We start from the raw sequence: 24,124 nt of genomic DNA on the forward strand, positions 1-24,124 counted from the left end.
CACTAACAACATAACACTAACAAAAAGCACAATGTCAACATCTTAAGAGTTTGCTGTCAAGACTTTAACAAAAAGCCGGAAACTTCACTATCTTTGTCTGCAGTGATTGGTGTTTGACAGGTGAACAGTCTGTGTCTGTGAATTCATATTCATTAAGATATTTTATGAATACAGTTCCTCATCCCTAAAAAACATTAGAAAAATGTGAGTCTTGGATTTTAATTTAAACCTAATGAGCACCATCAGGTAAGAACTTGTCAATTTTTAATATTCATTAAAACAAGCATGAGGAGTAACTAATGTTCTCTAAACCTGCATAACTTTTAGGTTATTTGGAGGCAGCAACATGCTGAATGCAAAGTTTTTATTTCCAACGAAAAAGGACTCAGAAATGACACAGACAGGAGGGTACGGGAGGATACCGGTTAATAGCATGGGATATTGATGCATAGAGATTAGCTGTAGATGTGCATGAAGGAGATTTGTGGTGAATGGTTGTTGTAACTAATCACCTGTGTGGAATTAGTTTAAAAGTACTTCAGTCTGACTGCATTTACATGCACACAAGTATCCCCCGTTTTGAGTCCTGTCCTTTTTTTAATTCCATAAGGAATATGGTATTTACAACACATCCTCATACCTGAACTGAATAAGTCAATTGCCATGACTGCAAAGACAACATAGATCACTGCTTCCAAAATGACATAACCATTGCAACATACCAGGGACAGGTCTACGGGACCTTCGCTGCACGCTTGTAGACTTCAAAACTACTTGATCAAGTTTGGGAAAAGATCTCGGTTTGGGTTAAAATAACTATATTACTCCTGTATCTTTGGCAGAATGGTGGCACTGTGGTTAGCACTGCTGCTTCACTTCAAGAAGGTCCTGGGTTGAAATCCTGCTGGAGCTTGCATGCTTTCCCCGTCCTTGCATTAGTTTCCTCCGGGCACTAAGGTTTCCAACACCATCAAAACATGTACATTAGGTTGATTCTCCAGTCAGTACCCTTGACCAAAGCACTGGCTAAGATCTGGAGCATATGTTGCCCACTGCTTCTTTGGAATGTGTTAAATGCAGAGTCTCTGTTTTATTATGTTGTACATTGTATGATATGTGATCAAATAAAAATTCTTCTTCTTCTTCTTCTTCTTCTTCTTCTTCTTGACAGCAATCTCCTGGGTGAAAGTCCAGAATTGTATCCTTCTCCCTATGTGGACTTTGTCACTCTTTATACTACTTCTGTTGATGCTGCTGTAATACTAACTACTGCCACTATAGATTACCACCTAACAATAAAAAATATTGAAAATTCAAAGGGCTTATTACTACTCATATTTACGTTATTTTGTCTGGCAGCGACCTCTAGTGGCTGTAGTAATTGTTACGGCTGCAAAGGAGGAAGTCAGTTGAAGTAGTATAAAGAGTGAAAAGTCCGTAATGGGAGGAGGTCAGGGATGGACAGTCAGGTTAAACAAGCACAGGACTTGCATTCAAGAAATCACTGTTCATATCCAGTATGAAACCAGAAGTCAACAGAGTTATTTGACCGACAAAGTGAAGAACGGAAGTTATAGAAGTAACATAGTGATTTAACCCCAAATCATGATGTTTTCCTAAACATAACCAAGTACTTTTAGTGCCTAAACCTAGCCAAACTGCGACTGTACGACAAAGGTCCAGTACGTGTGTTGCTGTTACGCTCCGACCGATGCTGACAATTGATCTATTCCGTTGTTTAGGTATGAGGATGTGTTAGCTTACACAGTAGACCTATGTGCTCATTTTTTCTGATGAGGACAGCCTATGCATTTACATGGAACATTAAAAAACCTGCTTATATTACACAATCGTATTGGTGTCCGAGTTTCTGTCTTCAGGTGACACAACATTATGTCTAATATAGTTGTTACTGCCAAAGTGTTAACAAGCACTAGGTAATTAAAATATTAAGCACATATTGAGCAACACATTTAACTGGCGTTGAGGCTGAAAATGACCTAATAAAGGAGTGAGGGTTACAGTGATAGCCAACAGTTACAATCTTCACACATCCAGCACACACAGAACAACAATAGCATTCATGTGGAGTTGTGTTTCTGGCCACCTGATGAATGGAAGTCCATTTTTCACTCTCTTTTAACAGTGCGCTGTTGAAAAATACTGCTTAATGCTACACTATGCTCACCAGCTAGTCGCTAACTGTGCATGTCTGCTGTGTGCTGCTGGGTACGAAAATTTTTATTTTTTTTATTTATTTTTTTTTTTACTTAGGCTGAAAAGAACTGCCAGCAGCTGTTGGAAAAGTTACTGATGAGTAAGTGACCAAGAGTAAGTGAACATAAAAAGTCCAAATTGCAGGCCAAAAAAGGATGAGTTAAAAGATGCTAAACACTAGGGCCAACTGTCCGGAGATAATTCTCCGTGGGAATGTCACAAGAGGCTCCTTTCACATTACACAGTCAGCGTTCATATAAGAAAAGCAAAAGATAAGCTTAATATGGTGAACTCTAAAGTTCAGATAAGGTCTAACTAAAGATCTGACGTAAGTTGTGTGTAAAACTTACTACACATGGATGAGATAAATTCCTCTTGACCATGCAGAGAAACTTAAGCACAACTGTGAAACCTGAACTGACGCACTGCAGTGAATAAATGGGATAAGATGGTTTTCATGCCTCGTTATCACAGATAACATCAGATATACTGAGGTTTCTCATTCAAGTTTCCCATGACTGGGATAAGCAGGTTTGTCACTGCAATTTTATACTGCAGGTCCAAGTTCACACCAGCATTTTCTGACTTTCAGACCCACTTTTCTAACATTCATGCGACTGCTGTGCTCGGTAAAATAAAAACATGATAGAGATTGTTTTCCTTGTCCTTTAGTAAGTCACTTTCTGCTGCACACTGGGCCCCCTTAAGTGTTAGGGAGGGTTTAGCTGTAAAACATTATACATGTTTAGTCAGTTTTTCATCCATAAAGAAGATGTATGAGCAGGAAATTCAAACTGAATGGATTATCTTATGTGACGATTAATCATACACTGATTTATGCAAATGATGACATTTAGAGTTGAGGGCTAAATGAACAGAATAGAGGCAGAACACTCCACTCACATCTCCAGCATTTTGTGTCCTGAGGGTTAATGCTTTTGTAAAAATGTCATCTGTCATTATGAAGGAGAATTTATACTATTGCTGGCCTGGTGGTCAGAGAGGCCGGGCTTTTAACCAGAGGAAACCACTGAGCCATTCACCCTGCTGAAGTGTCCATGGGCAATACACTGAATCTCCACAATACAGATAAATGTTAAAGCTATGGCAGTGCCTTAGTGCTCGGTCACACCAGCTTTCACAACAGCAAAATATCATTACAAAATCAAGTAGTTCCATCCAGAGTTAAATTTAGGGGGAACTATGAGGCACATTTTCTCACTGCAGTGCTGACCTTTCAGGGAACAGAGAGAGCTATTCAAGAATCCAAAAGGGAAGAAGCTATCCTATTAGCTGGTTTGTACCATCCAGTGCAGTATTATGACCTGCTGGAGTAACTGTTCCACAGAAGGGGATCAGATTGTACAGCGGTGGTTGGAATAAATACATTCCCTCGAATGAACTGCATTTTGTTTTCTTCTGTCTGTTAAGCAACTGAGAGTGCAAGGACTCGCTAAACACACAGACTTGCAGAGCTGCCTGTTCCCTTAATAACATGCAAATGATTTTTGGTGTGCTACTTTCTGGTGCACTTAAGGTGAAGTTCGACTGAAACCACCAGATGCTAGCTCCTACAAAACTCTTACTGTGCTCAAATGCGATGTGGGCTGACCACGTGTGTGTCTTGGTTGTGGATTTTGAAAATAAGACTTGGATTTAATTACTTGAAACAGAGTGTACATGTACAGTAGACCAAAGGCAACAACACGGCTAATGATGCACACGTGAAAATGGCTGTTTTGGAAGCATGTTTGGTTCAACTTGATTGACAGGTTTCAGAGTCAATCATACTTAATGGTGATGCTTATCCCCCCTCAACTCCTCCCGGTACAAAATGTGAAATTTCAGGCTGCAGTAACTATCAAAGATGACAGTGAGTGGTACACTCAAACACCAGGCTTTAAATGTCCCTTCAAAAACAACATGGTTGACAGCACAGATGGTACTCCATGTTTTTTACTGCCCTACACGCTGTTATGAATCTGACCTCTGACCTGCCGGAAGGGGAGAAGCTATAAAAAAAAAATTCCTCTGCAGGGTTTAACAAATTACATTTACTTTCAAGCCTGGACGATCCACATATTTAAATAACATGGTTATTGATGATTACAGAATGGTTTTGTTGGGCTAGACCTGCTCTTTATGGCTCTTTGGTGCCCATGAATTAAACTTCTGTCAGAATCCCCCAGCGGCAGACCTGCAATTACATGCTGTTTCCCAGACTGGATATGAGGGTAGGCAGCTACATATTCAGCATGAATAATTACTCTATAAGCTATAATACACAAGGTTTCACCTTCAGGCTGCACTGTATATGCCACTCATACTGATGAGCTGTCTGCGCTGAGACAGTTTCCAGCTCGAGGCTGAGCTTAAGAAACCATAGGCACTGGACAAACAGATGGGGAGAGCAGCCATTCATCACATAATTCACTGTGTGGATGGAGGTGCACGACGTGTCCCATGGAAGTTTGACTTCACCTCTTTTCTACAGAGTACTTTCTTCTGCTGTTCACAAAGAAAAAACATCCTTTTATGTTGAGTCCAACACTGTTATTGATTTGTTGATAATGTTGAGTGCCAGGCTATTAGTAGTGTGCTCTTTAAATGTACAAAGAGTGATCCAATGGCTGTTACGCATAATTATAAAATAATAATTTCCAGCCACATGATGCAACTGTGGTATTTTGGGGAAGAATAACCAACAATACATACACTACTGGACCATGGTTCCTTTTTTTTTTTTTACTTCTGTTGTCTTAAAAGTTTTTTAAATATAATTTTTATCTAACCCACTGCATGAAGCACACTGTGGCCCACAGTATTGAGAAAAAGTTGTTTTTCATTGAACCTACATGAATTGATTGTTTTTCCCATTAGGGACTGCAAAATGACCACATTTGTAAAGTGACTGTGGTTAATAAGTTTGCAATCAGTTGTCTATTTACACAGCCAGCAAACATGGAGCAACATTAGCAATCAGGTGATGTGTGTTTGCAGTGGCGTCATTAGGCCTATTTTAGGGGGGCTTCAGCCCCCCTAAAATATTCTTAAGCCCCCCTAAATAATTTTATGTTCATTTATTAAATTTTTTTTATTTTTTTTATTTATTTATTTTTTACAAAAAAGTGCAGACAAATTCAATATAATGTGGCCAGACTATGAGTTTAAATAAATAAACCAGTTATTATTAACTTAAATGTGATCATAAATCTTAGTTTCCCTTCACTTCATAGTGGAAGTGGTAGAGAGTCAGAGTCAGTGCGTCGTTATCCAGTCCATTCCACTTGTTCATATAGAGCACGCCCACATCACTGAAATCCAGTCCACGTTTTCCCTGCAACCTAGGTTGCACTCGGTACCTGGGTACCTGCAGTGTGTGTACCGGGAGCGGAGCACACAGAACCGACTAGAGCAGCATTAGGAGAAGAACGTGAACAAGAATGGATACACGAAATTTTTTCAAGAGAGTAAGTATTCATCACTGCTGATGGTAACAATAAGTTAGCTGCAGCCCCCCAGCTAACAGCATTAAGTCCCACGTAATTGCCAAATGCTCCCTGTTTGACAAATAAAAACCTGGCTTGCACACTCTGTAGCTGAGAGCCCCCTGTACAGGAGGCAGCGTGAGACGCTGCTGTATATCTCTGTGCACGTCTTACCTTTGTTGTTTTGCGTCCAAAAGTTACATTTCAGCTCAAAAAGACCTCTGCTACAGTAGCTAGCTAGTTAGTCCGAAATGCAATGTGAAGGTCCCGGTTGTTTATAGAGTTAGGTGTGCACTCTTCATATTATCTTTGGGGTGACTTCCTTCTGGAGCATTAGCTCCAGCATCAGATGCACACCGTGAAACAGCTCATTCACGTATGATTATGTGGATAATAATAATAATAATAATAATAATGACAATAATAATGATGATGAATGATAATACGGTAATAATAATAATAATAATAATAATAATAATAATACACTAATAATAATCACTCCACCACCCCTATTGACCTGTAGGAGTCAGGGCAGAGGAGCAGAGAGAGTGAGAGGGGAGGAACCTCTACTGGAAAGGTGAGTCTAGAACACAGTGCTCTTTTTTTTGCATACAGTTTTGGCTAATACATGTAGGCTCTTAATGAATAAGAAGCATTGATTAAATATGGCACTGTAACTATGTGGATTTTTTTTCTTTTTTTGTTGTTGTTAATGCTGTAAACAGACAGTACTTCCTGTGTTTGTTGTTGTACTGTGTTAAAAATGTAATGGTGGCCTAAAACATTTACACAGTAAAGTATCTCTGTTAAATCTGTCCAAAACGTGCAATTTCTCAGTTTTTGTTAGCTGTTTGTGAAATTAAACGTTCGCTGACATTCTGTGCATCTCCTGGGGGCTAAGCCCCCCCTGTCCTTAAAACCTAGTGACGCCCCTGTGTGTTTGCCTCGCAAATTCCACTAAGTCATTTAATTAATAATTAATATAAAATGTTGATTGGTAAATGGTAATGGATTTGCATTTCTACAGCGCTTTTCCAGTCTCCTGACCGCTCAAAGCGCTTTACAACACTTGTCACATTCACCCATTCCCACACACATTCATACACTGATGGCAGAGGCTGCCATGCAAGGTGCCAACCTGCTCATCAGGAGCAATTTGTGGTTCAGTATCTTGCTCAAGGATACTTCAACATGCAGCTGGGGGAGCCGGGAAATTGAGCCAGTGACCTTCCGATTACTGGACGACCCACTCTACCTCCTGAGTAGAGCCCCAAGTACAGCTTTAAAACCACTATGTGTTTGCTTTAATAACCCAATCACCAGAATAAATGTTGGCAAGGTATGTTTCTGCAAAACCACAAATAAGTTTATTTTTACATTTCTTTATGTTGCAACTTTGCTTTTGTGCTTGTGCTCTGGTAAGGTTTACGCATCAATAATCACTTGGTTAGGGTTAGGAAAATATCATGTTTTAGCTTAAAATATCCTGTTCTGGTCACCACATATTGGCTAGAGATGCCCCAAGGTCTTGTTAAAAACATTCAGCTTTATCACCACAAACACATCTGGAGAATGTCCCAAGGACGCCTTAAAAATATCCAGTGGTGGTGGATAGTGGTCACACTTACAAATGCTGAAACAGACTCGAACTGGCTTAGCAGCCTTGTCAACTCCACCACCATCCCCTGCACCTCCTGACATGAAAGTCACGTAATAAACATTTGACGTGAACATGATATGACATGTTTAGGAGAAGTGTCAATACAGCAGCCTACGTAGACAGTGACATGCCCAAATTTGAACGTATCTGTGGTTAGCAGTAACGTTAACGGCTAACATTTTATCCTGGCGACTGGGCTTAATTTTAATCTTTTTACTCTGGGGGTGGCAACAAAATGCACACCACACAAACTCTATACAAAGAAACTTTAAATGTTTTGGTAACACTTTAAAATAACAATCATTAGTAAGTCCTTTATAATACATTAGTTAATAATGAACAAATCATGAACAAAACATTAATAAACCTTTGTAAATGATTAGTTAATACTAAATTAACATATCACAACCATGTTGTAAGTCATCTACAACTGATTAGTTAATTATGAAACATTCGTGAAATAATCATTAGTAAATGTTTACCTAATGATATGTTATGTAATGAAAGAGGTCTGTTCTTCATCTTTTATAACTCATGTGTAAATGTATTACTGAATCATCTATAAGTCATTTACAAGTGCTTTTGCATCCCCCTAATCTAAAGTGTAAACACCCCTTGCCACATCTGAAACCTTCTCACACAGAGGCAGATGCATTGGTGCAGGATCCCCGCATGCAAACTGCTGTGTGAAGGGGGCTAGTGCGGCGAACCAGCGTCCCGTGGTTTAAAATGTAATGGATGGCAGCGTACTTAACCACTCAACTATCATATCATATGTATGTTGGCATGAGTATACTATATAACATATATCCGCTAATGTTAAATTAAAAAAAATTTAACAAGTCATTTGCAGATGACTTAAAACATAGTTGTGATATGTTAATTTAGTATTAACTAATCATTTACAACGGTTTATTAATGTTTTGTTCATGATTTGTTCATCATTAACTAATGTATTATAAAGGACTTACTAATGATCGTTATTATAAAGTGTTACCAATGTTTTTTTTTCTTAAGTAGCTTTGTGTGTGTCATAAAGAATTATCTGACAAGATGATCAGGGCTGTGACAGCTTGCGTATGCGAGGATCCATCACTATTGACGTGTTTTGCTGAAACCCCGTCCTGAGTGGGTGGAGGCTGAAGGACAGTTACCGGACATTTCGTCTGGAGTCAAGTGGTGACATGTGAGGATCAGGAAACTGTCACTTTGCCTGAAATGTCTCCTCACTCTGTGTCCCTCTTTAATGATGGGCCATTAGTGTGTCATGGAAGTTCACAGAGTGGCACACATGCAGTTGTGAATCTCCCCACAAAGTAAAGGCTGTCAGCCTGCTCCTGCTGTCTCGGTTTGGGTTTGGTGCCAAATTAGATTGATAACCGCCCAAATAAAGACGGATCGACCGGCGTTTCACTCCGAGAGCACTGAGCACCCACTACAGGCTGAGTCATCCGTCCTTGGTAACAGCGCTATCGATCTTCCGTTGTCGAAGTACAGTTGCTGTCAGTGTAAAAGATAGAGGACAGTGTGTTGGGAATGCAGAGGTCACATGACATCCAGGCCTTCTACCAGCTGTCTTTGGCTTTTTCTGAGAAATGACTCAACATTTAGGACAGTAAGATGCTTGCTGCCTGCGTGAGTAACAACCCTGTGAAGAGGACCGAGAACTGCAGGTCAAAGCAGATCAATAAACTGTAAGAGCTCAATAAATTCAACAGGGAAATATTCAGAGTATGTACAGTGCGACTCCACAGGAATGTCACTCTGAAGTGTGAGAATTTCTCTGTTTACCCAGTAAAAACACAAACTGTGAATCTGTGGTCAGGTTTGCTTCTGCTGAGACAGCCGCAACTCAGGTAGAAAAGTTGACTAATCAGATTTGCAGAAGAGTCAGATTCACTGTCATATTCCATGCAGCTCCATGACAGGAGGTACAGGTGGTTTTGCAGCATAAGCCCCAGGGGAAGTCAAACTACATACCCCCGCAATGTTGCCTGCAAACTCTTCTATTAAACTAGGCAACTGCTCCATAAAGGTAAAGGCCTTTACACACTGGAAGCATTTTTTTCATGTGATTGATTTGCACAGTAATAGGCTACTTTCTTTGCATTGTTGTTTTTGTCATGAGTTCTTTCACACCAAAAGTGAATATTATGTGGCAACATGTGACATCATGTCTTTTTTCAGAAGGTCTATCTTTCTGAGCTTTCGCCCCACAGACGAAGGCATCAACCAATCATGTTGCGTGAAGTGGACGTCAAATTACAACTCATGACAATGGTGGATCTGTTGATTGTTTATCTTTGTCATCACCAATATTATTGGACAAAAGACACAAAATCATAAAGACATTGCAGCCCAAGGTGACACCTTGATTGATCCCTGCACACGCAGAGGATGTGTAGGATTTACTGATGAGGAACTGAACCTGTCATATCCATCAACGCTCTCTTCAAATCCACCAAATGAAAACGTCATTTTACCTCGCAGAGCAAGGGAGTTGTTGGTCCACGGCTGCCTGGTTCTGTTTCTTTGTAACTTTAGTGGTTAAACATATTAATGCATCTAAAGACTGGACCAGACTGGAGCCCTGGTAGACAGGCAGCTCAGGTACATCAGGTGAGTACAACAGCGAGTCAGTGAGCCAGTCAGTGCTGCAGTGTGATCCCAGAGACCCCGTGCTCATACTGCTTGGTATGTGGTAAATATTAACACCGTAGCATACATGCTATGTTAGTGTTAGTATTTTGCATTTTTGTTTCATATATTCATCATTTCCCTGGTGTGTTCTGCGAGTCAGGTTAAAGGTGCATTGTGGAAACAAATTTTACATTTAAATTCAGTGTGTCTTGCATCAATGCATTGTGTGTATTCTAACAATTGTACTGAATGCCTTTTCTTTCTCATTCAACATTAACAGAGCTGGTTTTTACTACTTCTTCACTGCGTTTGTGAACACATTGCTATGTTTGTTTGCACACTACCGCAACCAACTGTTCATCAGTCTCATAGCATGAAGCCAAGCAGAAATGTATAACATGGTTACATTTCTACCTGTGACCAGGCAAAATGACGATCTACAGGACAATTTCATTTTCTGTCTATTTTCTGTAAGAACCCACAGTAGTTAGTATTTCTTTAGATGTGGCAGAATTAGCTAGCAGGCCAATTTTCAACTGCAGCCCTTTAGTAAGATTTTCCAAATCTAACGATGCGGTGATGATAGTCATTAAGCTTCCACGAATCTGACTTAAAACGATCGGTATTGTGTTCCCACACTGACTTTGGGAGGTGTACAGCCTCTGCACTGCACACGATGTGGTGGAAAATGACATACGGGGATTGATCTACATTAACTTAGCACACAACAACCCAGCAAGTGATTCCATGCTATTCTGGATTCATGACATTATTCTTACGTGTCATTTTGCTTTCTGAAAAACATTAAGATGGACAGATATTGCTCACACAACCACGTTATTCAAAATGTTAACTCTATGGAAACCCACCTCTCTCTCAGGTCACATTCTTAAGAAACAGTTAAGCAAAATTGTGAGGAATCATGCTAATGATGTTACTGATTGTTTATGAAATAATATTAAATTGAAAATACAATATTGTTACACGCAAACTGCACAAAACAGTGATGCATGACTGAAAAACACACAGATTTAGGCAATATTTGAAGTATTTCAGGACATTTCAAGTGTTTATAGAATGGCAACACTGGAAGAAAGTGTGAAAAGCATCACATCGCAGCCCGCTGCTTCCTACATCACACTGCCTCTCCAATCTGTCTCAGAGAAGTCTTTGTCTTTTGCAGTCTTTGTAGTCCTTTGTGAAATGAATTGCACAAATGAGGAAAGCACACTTTTGGTAAGCTCGTCCTCAAAGGAGTATGTTGTGTTTTGAAAGGTACATTGTCTGCAGTCGGAAAAGAACTGTGACACCGTCAAAGGATCTAATTAGCACTTTGGAGCACACTGATGCTTTAAGAGCTGAGGGCATAGAGGTGATTACATCATATGAAATCATGCAGAAGATCACATACAACATTATGATTTGATTGTTCTCAAGTATCGTCCTCAAACACCCTCTGCCTTTTTACTCCATGGTGCAAAATAAGGTCCCTGTTTTCAATATGACACACTGTTCCAACATGTCTGAGCAACTTGGCTTGACTGGCAAGACCCACAGGCCTCTGGAGAAATCTGTTTCCAATTACGTTGTGTATGAAACATCTTTTGTTTTCCTGATCGCTGAGGGAGCTGCTGGGGGATTCACAAGCTGGCTGTGAGCTACTGCCAGACCTCTCAGAGCCCCCCTCTGTCTGGAGGCTTCATATTAACATGCTGCTAATAGCCCCGAGGGTGGCTGGATGAGTGATGGAGGGGGGGGGGGGTTAGGTTTCACAGGCCCTCTGGTCTTGTCTGGGTCACTGCTGCTGAGCCGGCAGACCGAGGAGAACGTATGTAGCCCCAAAACTTCACAGCTCGATTTATCAAGCTAGCGCTGCGTCCTTTCGACCTTGTTAAAAATGAACCGTCTAGACACTTACAGAGGTGCATTGTTAAGCAAAACACGCTCTCACACACCAACTGAAATATATTAATCATAGCTTCCCCCTTTAATAATAAAACAGTACGGCATCTGAGTGCCTGGCATGTGTTTTTCAATAATCTGATAATAACAGATTTTGAGATGTTCTGCTGTTGTTATTCGATCCAAACCTCCTTACCATAAAACGTCCTTCATTCTCGCAGCCCGTAAGAAAATTCATAAGCATGAATAATCTATATCTAATGCCTTTGGCTCTGACCACATGAGAGGCGAGAAAATCCATTCGACGATGTTGAAAAGTTGTGAAGAGCGTTGGAATGTTTCTCAGCATGTTGAAAGAGATATGGGAAATCCATTGGTGATACAACGCAGGACTTTGAATTTAGACCACACACAAGGTTAAGTACCTCCTTATTCTGATCCTTTAACTGCCTCTTCCTGTTCCCAAGGAAGACACACCTAGTGACATCTAACTTTGAAGTTGTGTCTTATTTCTCTGCTGCCATGTTAGCTTGGCTATCTTCATGAGAAGGCACACAGCGACCGGGCTTTTCTCAGTTCGTGCTTGATTCCTAATCAGCTGCAGCGAATCGATTCTGAGGCTACTTCTAAAACTTTGATGTTCACTGGTGTTACTGCTACAAAGAGACGCAACACTTTTGAACTGATCAGTCCAGCTGTCATGCTTTTTTTTTTCAGATTTTGTTTATGTAGTTAACAGTTCAACTCCACTTTTTTCAAATATTCTCTATCCTATCATGAGAGAGAAGCTTCAAGAGTTTGTTTTAGAGCCATCCACACTGCCTGGAAAACAATGATGGTGGAAAAATACTGACTCCCTGCAAATGTCGCCCATTTGAAAGATGGATGTATTAATATGTATGATTAAATTAAATATTGGATCAGAGGGGAACAATAGTGAGTGCTCTGTAGGACCTCAATACAATCTGTGTACCCACCAAACTATGTCGATGCATCATGTTTTAAAGTGTTGAGCACTAGAAGTTGATATAAAATGCTTGGTCAGATTATTTTAGACATCAAACAAAAAAAAAAAAACATTGCGTCCTAATTTATTTGAATGGAACCAGCTGTTTCTCTATAGCACTGGTTTTCAAACTTTTTTTTGCCCAAAGCACACCAAAGCGCAAGCCAAAATCTCAAGTAGCCTCTGTAACATGTGTTATCTAATCCCTGCGAACATGTTTTTTTTTAGCTACTAATGCCAAATAGAATTTGACAAAAATTACATTACACTACAAGTATTTATCAACAAATTGATTCAAGAATTCATTGGAAACATTGTAAAATTACATTTAAAAAAAAAAAAAAAAAAAAGCAGCACGCACATTTTAACCAGACAGGTCATAAAAGTAGAAATGAGGTGAACTGCTCCCCTGTTATTCTCCTTTACAATGGCTGTCAATCAATTTGATGTGTCAAATAATTTTTCATTTGAATTTTATAGAATTACCTCTATATAGGGAAATGAATGTGTTTAAAGTACTAATAAAGACAATTTAAAAACTCCTTCATTACTTTTTGTATAGTTGTATATTGCAGTAATAATGCATGGTTAACAAAATCCCACGGCACACCTGGATGCCATTTGGGAACCACTGCTCTATAGACCATATTTACATGGCGGGCATTTTCATCTGGTGTCACACTTAGGGTGGGAAGCTCAGACACTGTAGCCTACTACTGATGTCAAGGTTGCAAGTCTACTCTGGCAAAGGAATCTGACGAATTGTTATTATTTCACAGATTGATTAGTAACTTAAAAAAAAACCAATGGATCGTGAAAATCTGAAGAGACCACATATTTGATTACCCAAAAGCTCTCGTCAGATAAAAGTTAACGCTAGCATTTAACCATCATAGTGTTATGCGATATGATAGGAAAGGCACAAATTGTAATATTAGCATATTATGAAATATGTTGTTTTACCTTGAAAGATGGCATGATGTCCCTCTGGATTTTAACTATCCATGGTCTTTTTAGTGACTGATCAGTCAGGTGGAAGCAGTGAAACTGTGATAATTTTTCAGATTCCTGATGTTTATAGGGCTTTAGCCACCAGCTAACTTGAATAGGGATACAATTACTGAATCATGTACCTCTTCTAAATGAAAGTGAGCATTCCTGGTACATAATTACATAAGAACACTAAATTCTAACTATTTTCCTCGCAATTGAATAATATTGCACTCCAAGTATTACAAGTACAGCATTAAACAGAACCAGTCATTTTAGCATTTGTTTCTCAGAGCAAACGGGTGTAGTTGAGATCTCTTTTTGGAACTTTGGGTATGTTCTTTCAACAATATCTCCATTCCCACAAAAGTGAAAATCAACAGCAACCTGTGCAGGGAAACTACCACATATACAGTATTGTAGGTGGGCGTATGTGTGACATCTGTGCAGAAATGCATGTGTTCCCAAACAGAGGTCAAGAGGATGAGCATTTCCTGGTTCTGTTGTCATGGCGACCATCATAGAACGCAGATGATATCTTGGGCTTATATCAGGCAAAGAGAGGGGATATTTCAGCTTTCATTTGCTGCATTCAGAGCTCGTGTGATGGCTGTCTCTTTCAATGCAGTAATGACTACTGCTGTATGCCCATGCGGATAAGTGGATGGCTACTTTTCAGCTAAACCCTTCAACAAAAATAGGCAGAAATGAGAAGCTTTTCAATTGAATGACATTTATTTAGACATTTTCAGCCCATGTGAGCCACAAAAGCAAATACAGGGTTTCATACCAAAAGGAAATATATCCACTCTGAACCACATTTATGGCACCCTCTACATCTGACAACTTTGATATCTGTAAATAGTCCCTTGCCCTTGATTAAATGGCGGATATCTCATTTTGGAATAAAACTCCTTCTTTCAATTGTCATCGTAGAACTGAAAGTGAGTACAAAAAGAAATCATTACACAGTATTAAAATGCTGTAGAAAGAAAACTGCATTCATGGCATGACAGAGAATAATACCTTGTTAACCAGTGACTCTCAGGAGGCACATATTGGAGTTGAAGAGAGCCACAGGCTACGTTCACATGCACACAATATGATGCTGAATGATCCGATTAAGAAGCTTGTTTGGTTTCTGAGTTTATTTATAAGTAAGATGATTTTCCTGATGTTAATTTTCCTGTGGTCAGAGGGATTCATTAAATAATCAGGGTGCTTCATCTGGATCATTATTCTCTGACCTTTTAAACACATGGCATATTCTGAAAAAGTGAATCAAATCAAGCAGAAGACTGGCATCTAATCAGGTTTTCACTAATTATGATATTGGTCTAATGTGACTAGGAGCTCAGATCCTGCTGAAATGACAACTGCTGATTAATTGTGTGCATGCATGTTTATACTATGCATACATGCACTGCAAACAGCATGTGATTAGCTTGCAAACATCCACTGTGTAACCACCACAAGTGGACCCCTATCAAGGACAAAAGACAACACAAACAATCAGAGGAAATGAATGCAGGTTGACATAATACACAAAGGCTTTCATGGTTTGTTTTACATGAGTGTCAGAGAAGTGCTGTTAACATTTACAGAATGTAACAGGAAGCTAAGGCTGAGAACATGAATGGCTGAAAAAGACATACATGAAGTTAACATCTCTGCTAATTGGTTGATCCAAAGCCAAAAATGACCATTAGCCAAACTTAGCTCCTGTTGCTACACGTGACAAGCGTTCTGTTCTCACACATCCATATGTAGTTTAAAATTATAATGGTGACAGATTTACTGAAGAAATTCATGGTATTTTTCTATCCCGCGTCTGCACATTTTGCTGACTGACAGCTGATAACTGTTGTTGTGCTGTCACTTGTCAGCTAATTAGGCTAACGTAAGCTTCATGAGAGCAGGTTAGAAAAAGGAAATGGGAAAAAAAAAAAAAATGTTCACATACATATATGCATGTGTCTGAATGACACCCATACATGCTTACTTAATTGCAGCCAGAAAGACTGTTCTGACCTCGTCCTTGCAGAGAACACTGAAATAACTCAAAATGCAGAAATCGGAAAATGATAACTGGACTATACGGATGATCACATACTGAGTTTGGACACCAGGACACACCAAAAACAGGAAAACAAAAACAAAAAAATAGCCACACGAAGAAAACAAAAAGTGAATGGTCAAGGTCTTGTACCATCAATACCAGACACCAGGACACACCAAAAACAGGAAAACAAAAAAAGGTAGACACAACGAAAATAAAAAGTCAATGGTCATGGTCTTGTACCATCAATACAAATTCATGTTAATTCCTTTTAACTAGTGGTCTAGTGCTTGTACTGTAGACCTGCTGTCACCGCAGTTCAAACTGTGTGTTCACAATTTGACTGTGGACTAACGTTCTTGACTCAACCCCAGCAGTTTCCATGCCCCTCCACTGACTTAATGAAGCAAAGCAGTAATACACAAGGCAGGTAGCAAATTGTGTGACAAGTTGACGGTAAATCCCCAAAATATTTACCAGCCAAAGAGACTTTTGTAAGTAGAAGTCCTCTGACTGATGCCTGGCTATAGAGTAGACCACCTTGCCAGCAGCAGCAAGGCTTCCTCAGCGTGTGGTGGCTGGTGTTTTAATGCTCTTCATAACAAGCAATTTGATATGCAAGTGCTTTGGTGCAAACTATGCAGATCAAGATCTGTACCAAGAACAGTCTAAATTTATGGAATATAATGTCTTTAGTCAGTAGAAAAAAAAAAAAAAAACAAGGAGCAGAAAATCATTTTTCAAACCATCATGTGGTTTAAGTGAAGTGAAGTGAAGCAGAGGACAGCGACAGACAGCATCCACATTCCCACAAGGCTTAAGGGCGTGAGAAGTCAGATGGCAAAAAGCAGGGTTCCCATCACTGCCGACTTCTTTTTGTCAAAGGCAGCCTCAGTCGCCCACATCGCTGTCCTGGTCTCCTATGACCCATAGAAAGTGGAAGCTGAGCGCCAGCAGGGCGGTGCCCAACAGGTCACCCAGGGCTGTCAGGTATGGAATGGAAAAACTGTCCGGGTCTTTACCACTGCGCCACATGGAGTGCACCATCCAGTCTGCTATACACAACAACAGCAACACCTGGAGGAGAAAGAAAATATTAGACTACCACCTTCCTATTAACAGGACGCTGCTGGAAGCCTACATGGTAGCCTTCAGAAGTAGGCTTACGTCTCTCAGAAAAGCACTCTGGATTGGTTCAATTAGCAAATGTTAGTATGCTAACACGCTAAAATAAGATGGTGAACATGATAAACACTATACCCGCTAAACATGTGCATGATAGCATTGAGCTTAAAGCACCACTGTGCCTAAGGACAGTTTCACAAAGGTTGTGTTGTCCAAGCTGGGAGGAAGTAAGTGATTCAAAATGCAATGCAGAATGCCATAAACACTTTAACTGTAGTGGGAACAGAGATGAGAAGGAGTAATAGACAGAGCAGCAGACTGAGAGACAAGTTAAGAGAAACTTCATAATCCATGTGTCCACGCATGAAGGGAACAGTTCACATAGAAAAAGAGAAGTCTATTAAAAGATAAGGACAAGTCTATAATTTAAGGGGAAATGAGCTGTCCATGGTTGGCAGTACAAACATTATAAAAACAAAAAAGCATTGCAGTCATTGAAAAATATATGACATGGTAAGAATACAAGCAGCAATGATGGTATCAAGAGATAGCATGGAGAACTGATTATGATCATATATCATTTTCTGTGTAGACATACACTAATGTATGAGTTCTGATAACCTGCTGACAGCTCCGCTTGTTTTTAAATGTGGGGGAGTGTTGCGATGGAATGTGCAATCCTGCTAAACAACGTCCTGCTTTCCTATCCAATAATGTTCAGTCATGCCACGATGAAAGCGTCTCACAGGCAGACAACAAGCTATCAAACCCGACTATCCACAAGCGAGGGTGTCATGGCTTTGTCTTTTATTCATGATGACAGGGTGGCACAGTTGGACATCCTCTCAGTTGTTGCAATTGTTGCTTTCATACAATCACATGCCTCAAAAGTGTCAACTGCAATCCATCATTTACAGCATACGGCTTCCCATTGAGCATCTTAGTTTTTTTTCCTCAGAAAAACAAAGAAAGGGGGGAGGAGAGAGAGACTTGTTAAGTTTCTCAAGGATTAAGATGCATCAATTTTCTGCGTTTTGGCCAAAGAAGTGAAAAATGAAAGAGACAAATATAACAGAGTGTCGATCCATCATCTAGTCTCTATCTCCGCCTCAGTATTTGGTTCTTTAATCATGTCTGAGTGGCAAGAGAGAGGAAGTGTCTACAAGATAAAGCTGTTTGATCTCCTGAGATGGCCACGTTTGCCTGCATCTGCCTTTGTGTCAATTTCTCCAATTACAAAGCACTTACACAGGTTGCAGACAGAAATATACAGCTGAAAATGAGTGTCTGATTGTTGTTCAGTGTGTTGTGGTTGATCGCAGAAGAATAGGTTCATTGCAATTTCTCCAGCTCGATAGTAAACCGTGTTGGACAGAGGCCAAATCAAAATCACTACAAACTCAGTTTCATGCTCAAATGCGGACAACAATGCAATGTGTTGGAAATGTATTATCATGCAGTGACGTCAAAAGGCAGGCAGGCAATGGGCAAAAACATTATTTTATTATAGTTGTGAATCTTGCTTTTTTCCACAACGTGTTCCAATTCAGATTCACAAACCTCTTCATGGCACAAATTTGTCCTAAAATGCTCTTTCAACTTGAAGAGTGCTGCCTGTTCATGAGGAGGTGTACTTTTATAAGACTTGATCATAGGTACAATTGAAGCTCTCAAATGGATAAGACTATTTGTTCCAGTCCATTTGTGGGGAAGTTTCAATAACAACAAATGTTAACCAGGAGGGATTTGGACATATTTTTGAGACATTTGAAGGCTTGCACCCTGGGAATAGGCTGGGAATTTTGAGTTAAGTTTTTTAGTCAATATTAAAGTCTTAGATTGTACTTCCTGTAAATCATGTAAATTACATAACTTATTGGACATAACTTGTAAGCAGGAGTTTCAGACCAAAAAAAAGCAAAAAATAAGCTATATAGTGGTGCCGTGCTTCTTTAGGTACCTGCAACGACTTGCAAATTTTACGTGAGCCCAAGGATGTGAAATTTCACTTTTAAGCTTGTTCTAAAAGCCTTGAGACTTGACTTTAACTTTACCTTGCAAGGCAGCTGGATTTTGGATATCACAAGATCACATGATCTTGCAAATCCATCTTTCCAGCCTTCAAGCTATGCACTTGTGGCTGAACACACAGGAGATGAACCAATCATCGTCCTATAAGGCAGCTACCGGCAGCTACGAGCATGGTTTAGGAGTGACAACTGTTTCTAGAGGCTCCTTTCCAGATGGTTTTATGAAACAATTATCACATCAATTTCCAGAGTTGCATTTTCTATTTCTATTTAAGATTGTTGATTTCCTCCTGATATGAGCTCTCATCGTTTTATATAATGTGGCCAATGATGGTGGTGTCGTCTGCATACTTAACAATAGAGTTCTCTCGATGTCTGAGAGTGTAGTCATGGGTGTACAGTGTGAAAAGAAGGAGGCTAAGCACACAGCCCTGGGGGTCTCCAGTGTTGAGCACTAACATAGAGGAGGTATGACTGCCAATCTGGACTCTCTGCTTGTGAGGAGGTCTAATACCCAATTGCAGAGTACTGTAGTCAAGCCAAGACTGTTTAGTTTTCCAATCAGCTTTATGGGTGAGATTGTGTTGAATGCTGAGCTGAAGTCAACAAACATGACTCTCATGTAGCTGTTCTTATTCTCCAGGTGCGTGAAGACTGAGCGGAGGGCAGTAGATATGGCACCCTCTGAGGATCTGTTGGTTCTGAAAGCATACTGGTCCATGCTGGCAGGGATGGTAATTTTGATGTGCTGGAGAACCAGTTTCTCAAAACAGGGTGAGAGCCACAGGGTGGGATTTATTAAGACTAGACACAGCAGACTTTTTAGGTGTAGGAATGATGATGGCTGTCTTGAGGCAGGAGGGAACAGTCTCCTGTGAGAGTGAGATGTTAAAAATGTCTGTAATAACATGCGCTAGCTGATTGGCACCTGTTATTAGCACATGGCCAGGTATATTATCTGGACCGGCAGGAGGATTATTTATATTTGTTCTCTGCAGGATTTTTCTCACATCCGCTGTGGTTACTGACGGCGAGCATAAAATGTGTTCAGCTCATCTGGTAACGTGGCTTCACAGATGATGGGGCGCTACTGCTTTTGTAGCCTGTGACCTTTTGAATCGCCTGCCATATATCTTTAGTGCTGTTGGTGTTGAGGTTCCTCTCCTCTCTGCTGATGTCTCCTATTTTCCTCCCTAAAGCTCGCTTTTAGTCTTGCTGTGGCGGTCTTGTATGCTTCCGTGTCACCCTACCGAGCCCCCTTTGCCTCTGTGCATTACTTAGGTTTGCAGCCATACACAAACCTCAGTCCTGTACTCAAAGAAACCTGTTAATCTTTACTGAAAGAACACAGACTGTATCACCTAATGCCACTCTATTAGCTACTCTTGAACATTGCACGTATTTGTCATCTGGGCAAACATAATTGGATTCTGCTGCACTCTTCAAAAATAACTGCTCACTAAAATGCTTGATTTGTAGACCATTACAAGTTGTTTCACATCGCTGATTCTACATTGTACAATAACTTGAGTGCATGCCTTGAATAAGACTTTGCTCAAGAAGGACTTTAATATACAGTACACACACACTGACAGTATGTTTTTATGGCTCTTTCTTTGTATTCTCTCAGTTTAAAGTGTTTCACTTAGATACTTTCTACTAAGAAAGAAGGGAGTGGGCCTGACACATCAGGTTGACCATTGACCGTTGGCCAGTGTTGGGCCTGTCAGTGAGCATCTGTTGCCCTAGTATTTGCAGTGTGTTCCACAGGTTGGCACTTGAATTATTGCTGGCTTTTTGGTCAACTAGGCATGTTAAATGGGCAGCAGAGCCCATCAATGACAGTAATCACCCTGATTCTGACTCAGTGCACAAGAAGACAAACAACAAATTAGCTTGTTGCTGTAGTTAAGTTAGTTTGCTTTTTTTCGCCTTTTTGCCAGTACCATTTGCGACTTTTTATCAGACCTGTTCTTGATTAGAAGTGGCTATAGAAAGGGTGGTGTGAAAATCATATGCCAAATGCTGCTTTTTCATAACAATGGTTTGTATACCTGCAGTCCTGAGTCTTCCAGTTTCACATTATGAATGAAGAATACAGCCAACCAGTGGTATTGTGAGTTACTTCTTCTCACGCAGGCGCAAAATGTACAAGATAGTTGGCTGTTGGCTGTGGTCTTTGCGGTGTGTTCAAGTGCAGCTTTTTGGTGAAAGGGAAATTAAGTGTAATGAGGTGACGCAACAGGCATTCATCAGCACTAGTTCTTTGATGTAGGCAAACAGGCCTGGTGGAGCAGCAGTGGAGAGCAGAGCCCAGAGCTCCGGAGGAGGTGCACACAGGCCAATCATTTAACAAGTGCACACCTGTTAAATGATTGGCTGTTAGTGTGTCATTTGTAGCACACTCCATTGTCAAGGGATATGAAGGCCGTTTTTAAGCCAGGGCATATTTGCTATGCACTTTCATGCATGCACGTGAAACTATCGAACATTTTATCAAACAATTTTCATATTTTTATCGATGACGTGTCTATTGCCGACACTTATTGCCATTGTTTTATTGCCCAGTCCTAGACCATACGTCCAACACGTCTACTTTACCAGCGATTTAAAGAGGTAAGCACTTGACACAATCCAGGTGTCACATTCAGGAATCAGTACTGTCCTGGTGAATAAATCAGCCCATTAGTAAATCCCCTTGTGTCTCTCCAGTCAAGTCTGTCTCAAAGTACAGCCACCTAAAATGATACAGTACATATCCATCGTCCCTAGACACTGGTACATTTCTAGGCCCTCTCTCAGCCATTTGGGTGCTAGTTTCTGGTCATGTTTCATTGCCATATAATTGCCTGACAAAATTAGTTGGGAATGCAATAAGGTCCAGAATTACTTCAACATCACTCTGCCACATCCTGTTTAGGTCAACATCTTCATACAGCTGGAGTGGGCACCCTCTCCAGCCCTTAAAGAGAGAGCAGTTTGAGGCAGCCAAAAGGACAGAGATATTTTGTAATTCTGGATTCTTGCTCTAGCCCTTTAGTTAGACATCAACAGCTCTCTTCTGCTGTTAGCTTCTACTCAATCAAACTTTTAACTCTAACTCTGTTGAGCTTTACAAGTGTTTCATCTCTTGGACAATCTATTGCCACTACTAAATCAAACCATTAATCTTGGCAATTCTCACTTCACACTTTTTTTACATGCAAAATGAGGGATTAGATCTTACAGAGATGAGACATCTCAGTGGAGGAAAAAAACAACATAAAAGTAAAAGTAAAACAACCTACGGTATGTCTTTTCATGCCTGTAATTTTCCAAATGCAGGACCCCATACACACTCAAAGCCCTGAGCCTAAATTCGCTAATGATATCTGAAGGCATCTCCCAAGCTTGATACGAGACCAGCTATCTAACCTTGTGCTGACACTGGGTCTTCTATGAAAGTCCTCTATAGCTGCCCTTTTCTAAACAGCTTCTAGTAACGCCTTCTCAGATGGGTCTGTGTAACAAACCATCTTCTGCGTCAGGTTAGCAGGGCACAATCCCGCCACCGCAACTCTCAGCTACCTACTATTGTAGCAGTCTGTACAGCCCAGACTTCTATAACACATCTACACTCAGTGGCCACTTATTAAGCACACCTTCTTATTAAATGCAAATATCTAATCAGCCAATCATGTGGCAGTGACTCACTGCAAAAAAAAAAAAAACCTCACGAAAAATTAACACCTTGTTAATGAGAGGTCAGGGGAGAATAACACATTATAAAAGTGCTTCACAGAAGAGGATCTCTGTACACGCAACACATGGAATCTTGAAGTGTATGGACTACAGCAACAGAAGACCACAGCTGGTCCCTGTCAGCGGAGATCAGGATACATAGGCTAAAGGGGGTACAGGCTCACCAAAAGTGGACAGTAGAAGATCTGAAAAGCATCCATTCTGCCTTGTGTCAATGGCCTGGTCGGTACTGGTGCAAGGATTATTTTCTTGGCACACATTAGGCTCCTCAATACCAACTGAATATGGTTAAATGCCACAGCCTACATATGTATTATTGCCATGTGTTATCATTTGCATCCATTAATGGCTACAGTCTGTATATCTAACAGCTACTTTGTTGTGTTTACATTAAATACGGTTTACTGCCTTGTGCAGACTTTATCTTGTGGTCCTAATCAGTGGACTGAGTTTGGGGAGTCTTCATACGTTTGTGTCATTCTCAGTGGATGAAGTTTGCAGATACAAAATACTTTCATGTTTTTCACATCAACTCTTTGAAATACATCGGCTTTGTAATTAAATATTTAAGCTGTGGGGCTATACAAGTCCTGGCTGGCTGACGCTTTTATTGTTCTGAAGTGTTTGAAGATTTGTATTGAAATGAAGCATGAAAGCAAAAACAGACTGTCAAGTCTCACAAGTGTCCAGGTGAAGAAAAATGTATGAGTACAGTATATCCATTGAAAATGATTTTCAGCAAGACCCTGCACTGAATTCACAGCTGCAAGTGGTCCAATATAGCCACACTGTAAACTTGACCTAGGCTGAATATATGAATTCAGGTAATGTTTATATTCCACTACGTGAGTACTTGACCGCATGGCAGCAGAAGTGCTATAAAATTGGATATGTACTGTCCAGAAAACGTTGGTTCAGTTCAGATCTTTATAATAGGCAATAAGTGTCTATATATTGTGGTGTGCCTTACTCTTGAGCATAGCTGAGAGGATTGAGAAACAAAAGATGAGCTGACAGATAAGAGATCAAGCAACTGATCTGATACCCAGCTTCGACTGAAATAATGAGGTTTGGGCTTCAGAGCAAGGTATGTTCACCCTTTGTGTTAGAGCCTCTAACACAACTGTAATTGGTTCCTATTTGACCATGTACCCACTCCATGACCTTTGGCTTCATTATTATTAAATGTCCCATTATCATGATTCTCATGAATGTTACATTACCGTGGTTATGCATATTCATCACTGGTAAACTTTTTCAGAGTTA

At 40.2% G+C, this 24,124-nt stretch overlaps 1 protein-coding gene across 1 annotated transcript in view; it reads right to left on the reverse strand.

Annotated features, from left to right (window-relative positions):
• Positions 1–14,617: 14,617 nt before the first annotated feature.
• The window catches only part of slc41a2b (solute carrier family 41 member 2b), a 40,308-nt gene continuing 30,801 nt past the window's right edge, over positions 14,618–24,124 (reverse strand). Inside the window, exon 11 of the mRNA XM_084346457.1 lies at positions 14,618–17,039. Within this exon, the coding sequence (XP_084202583.1) occupies positions 16,854–17,039 (186 nt within the window). The 3' untranslated portion in view covers positions 14,618–16,853. The remainder of the gene's footprint in view (positions 17,040–24,124) is intronic.

This window comes from Pagrus pagrus (genome assembly GCF_965226575.1).
Source record: "Pagrus pagrus genome assembly, chromosome: 23".
Classification (NCBI taxonomy): domain Eukaryota; kingdom Metazoa; phylum Chordata; class Actinopteri; order Spariformes; family Sparidae; genus Pagrus; species Pagrus pagrus.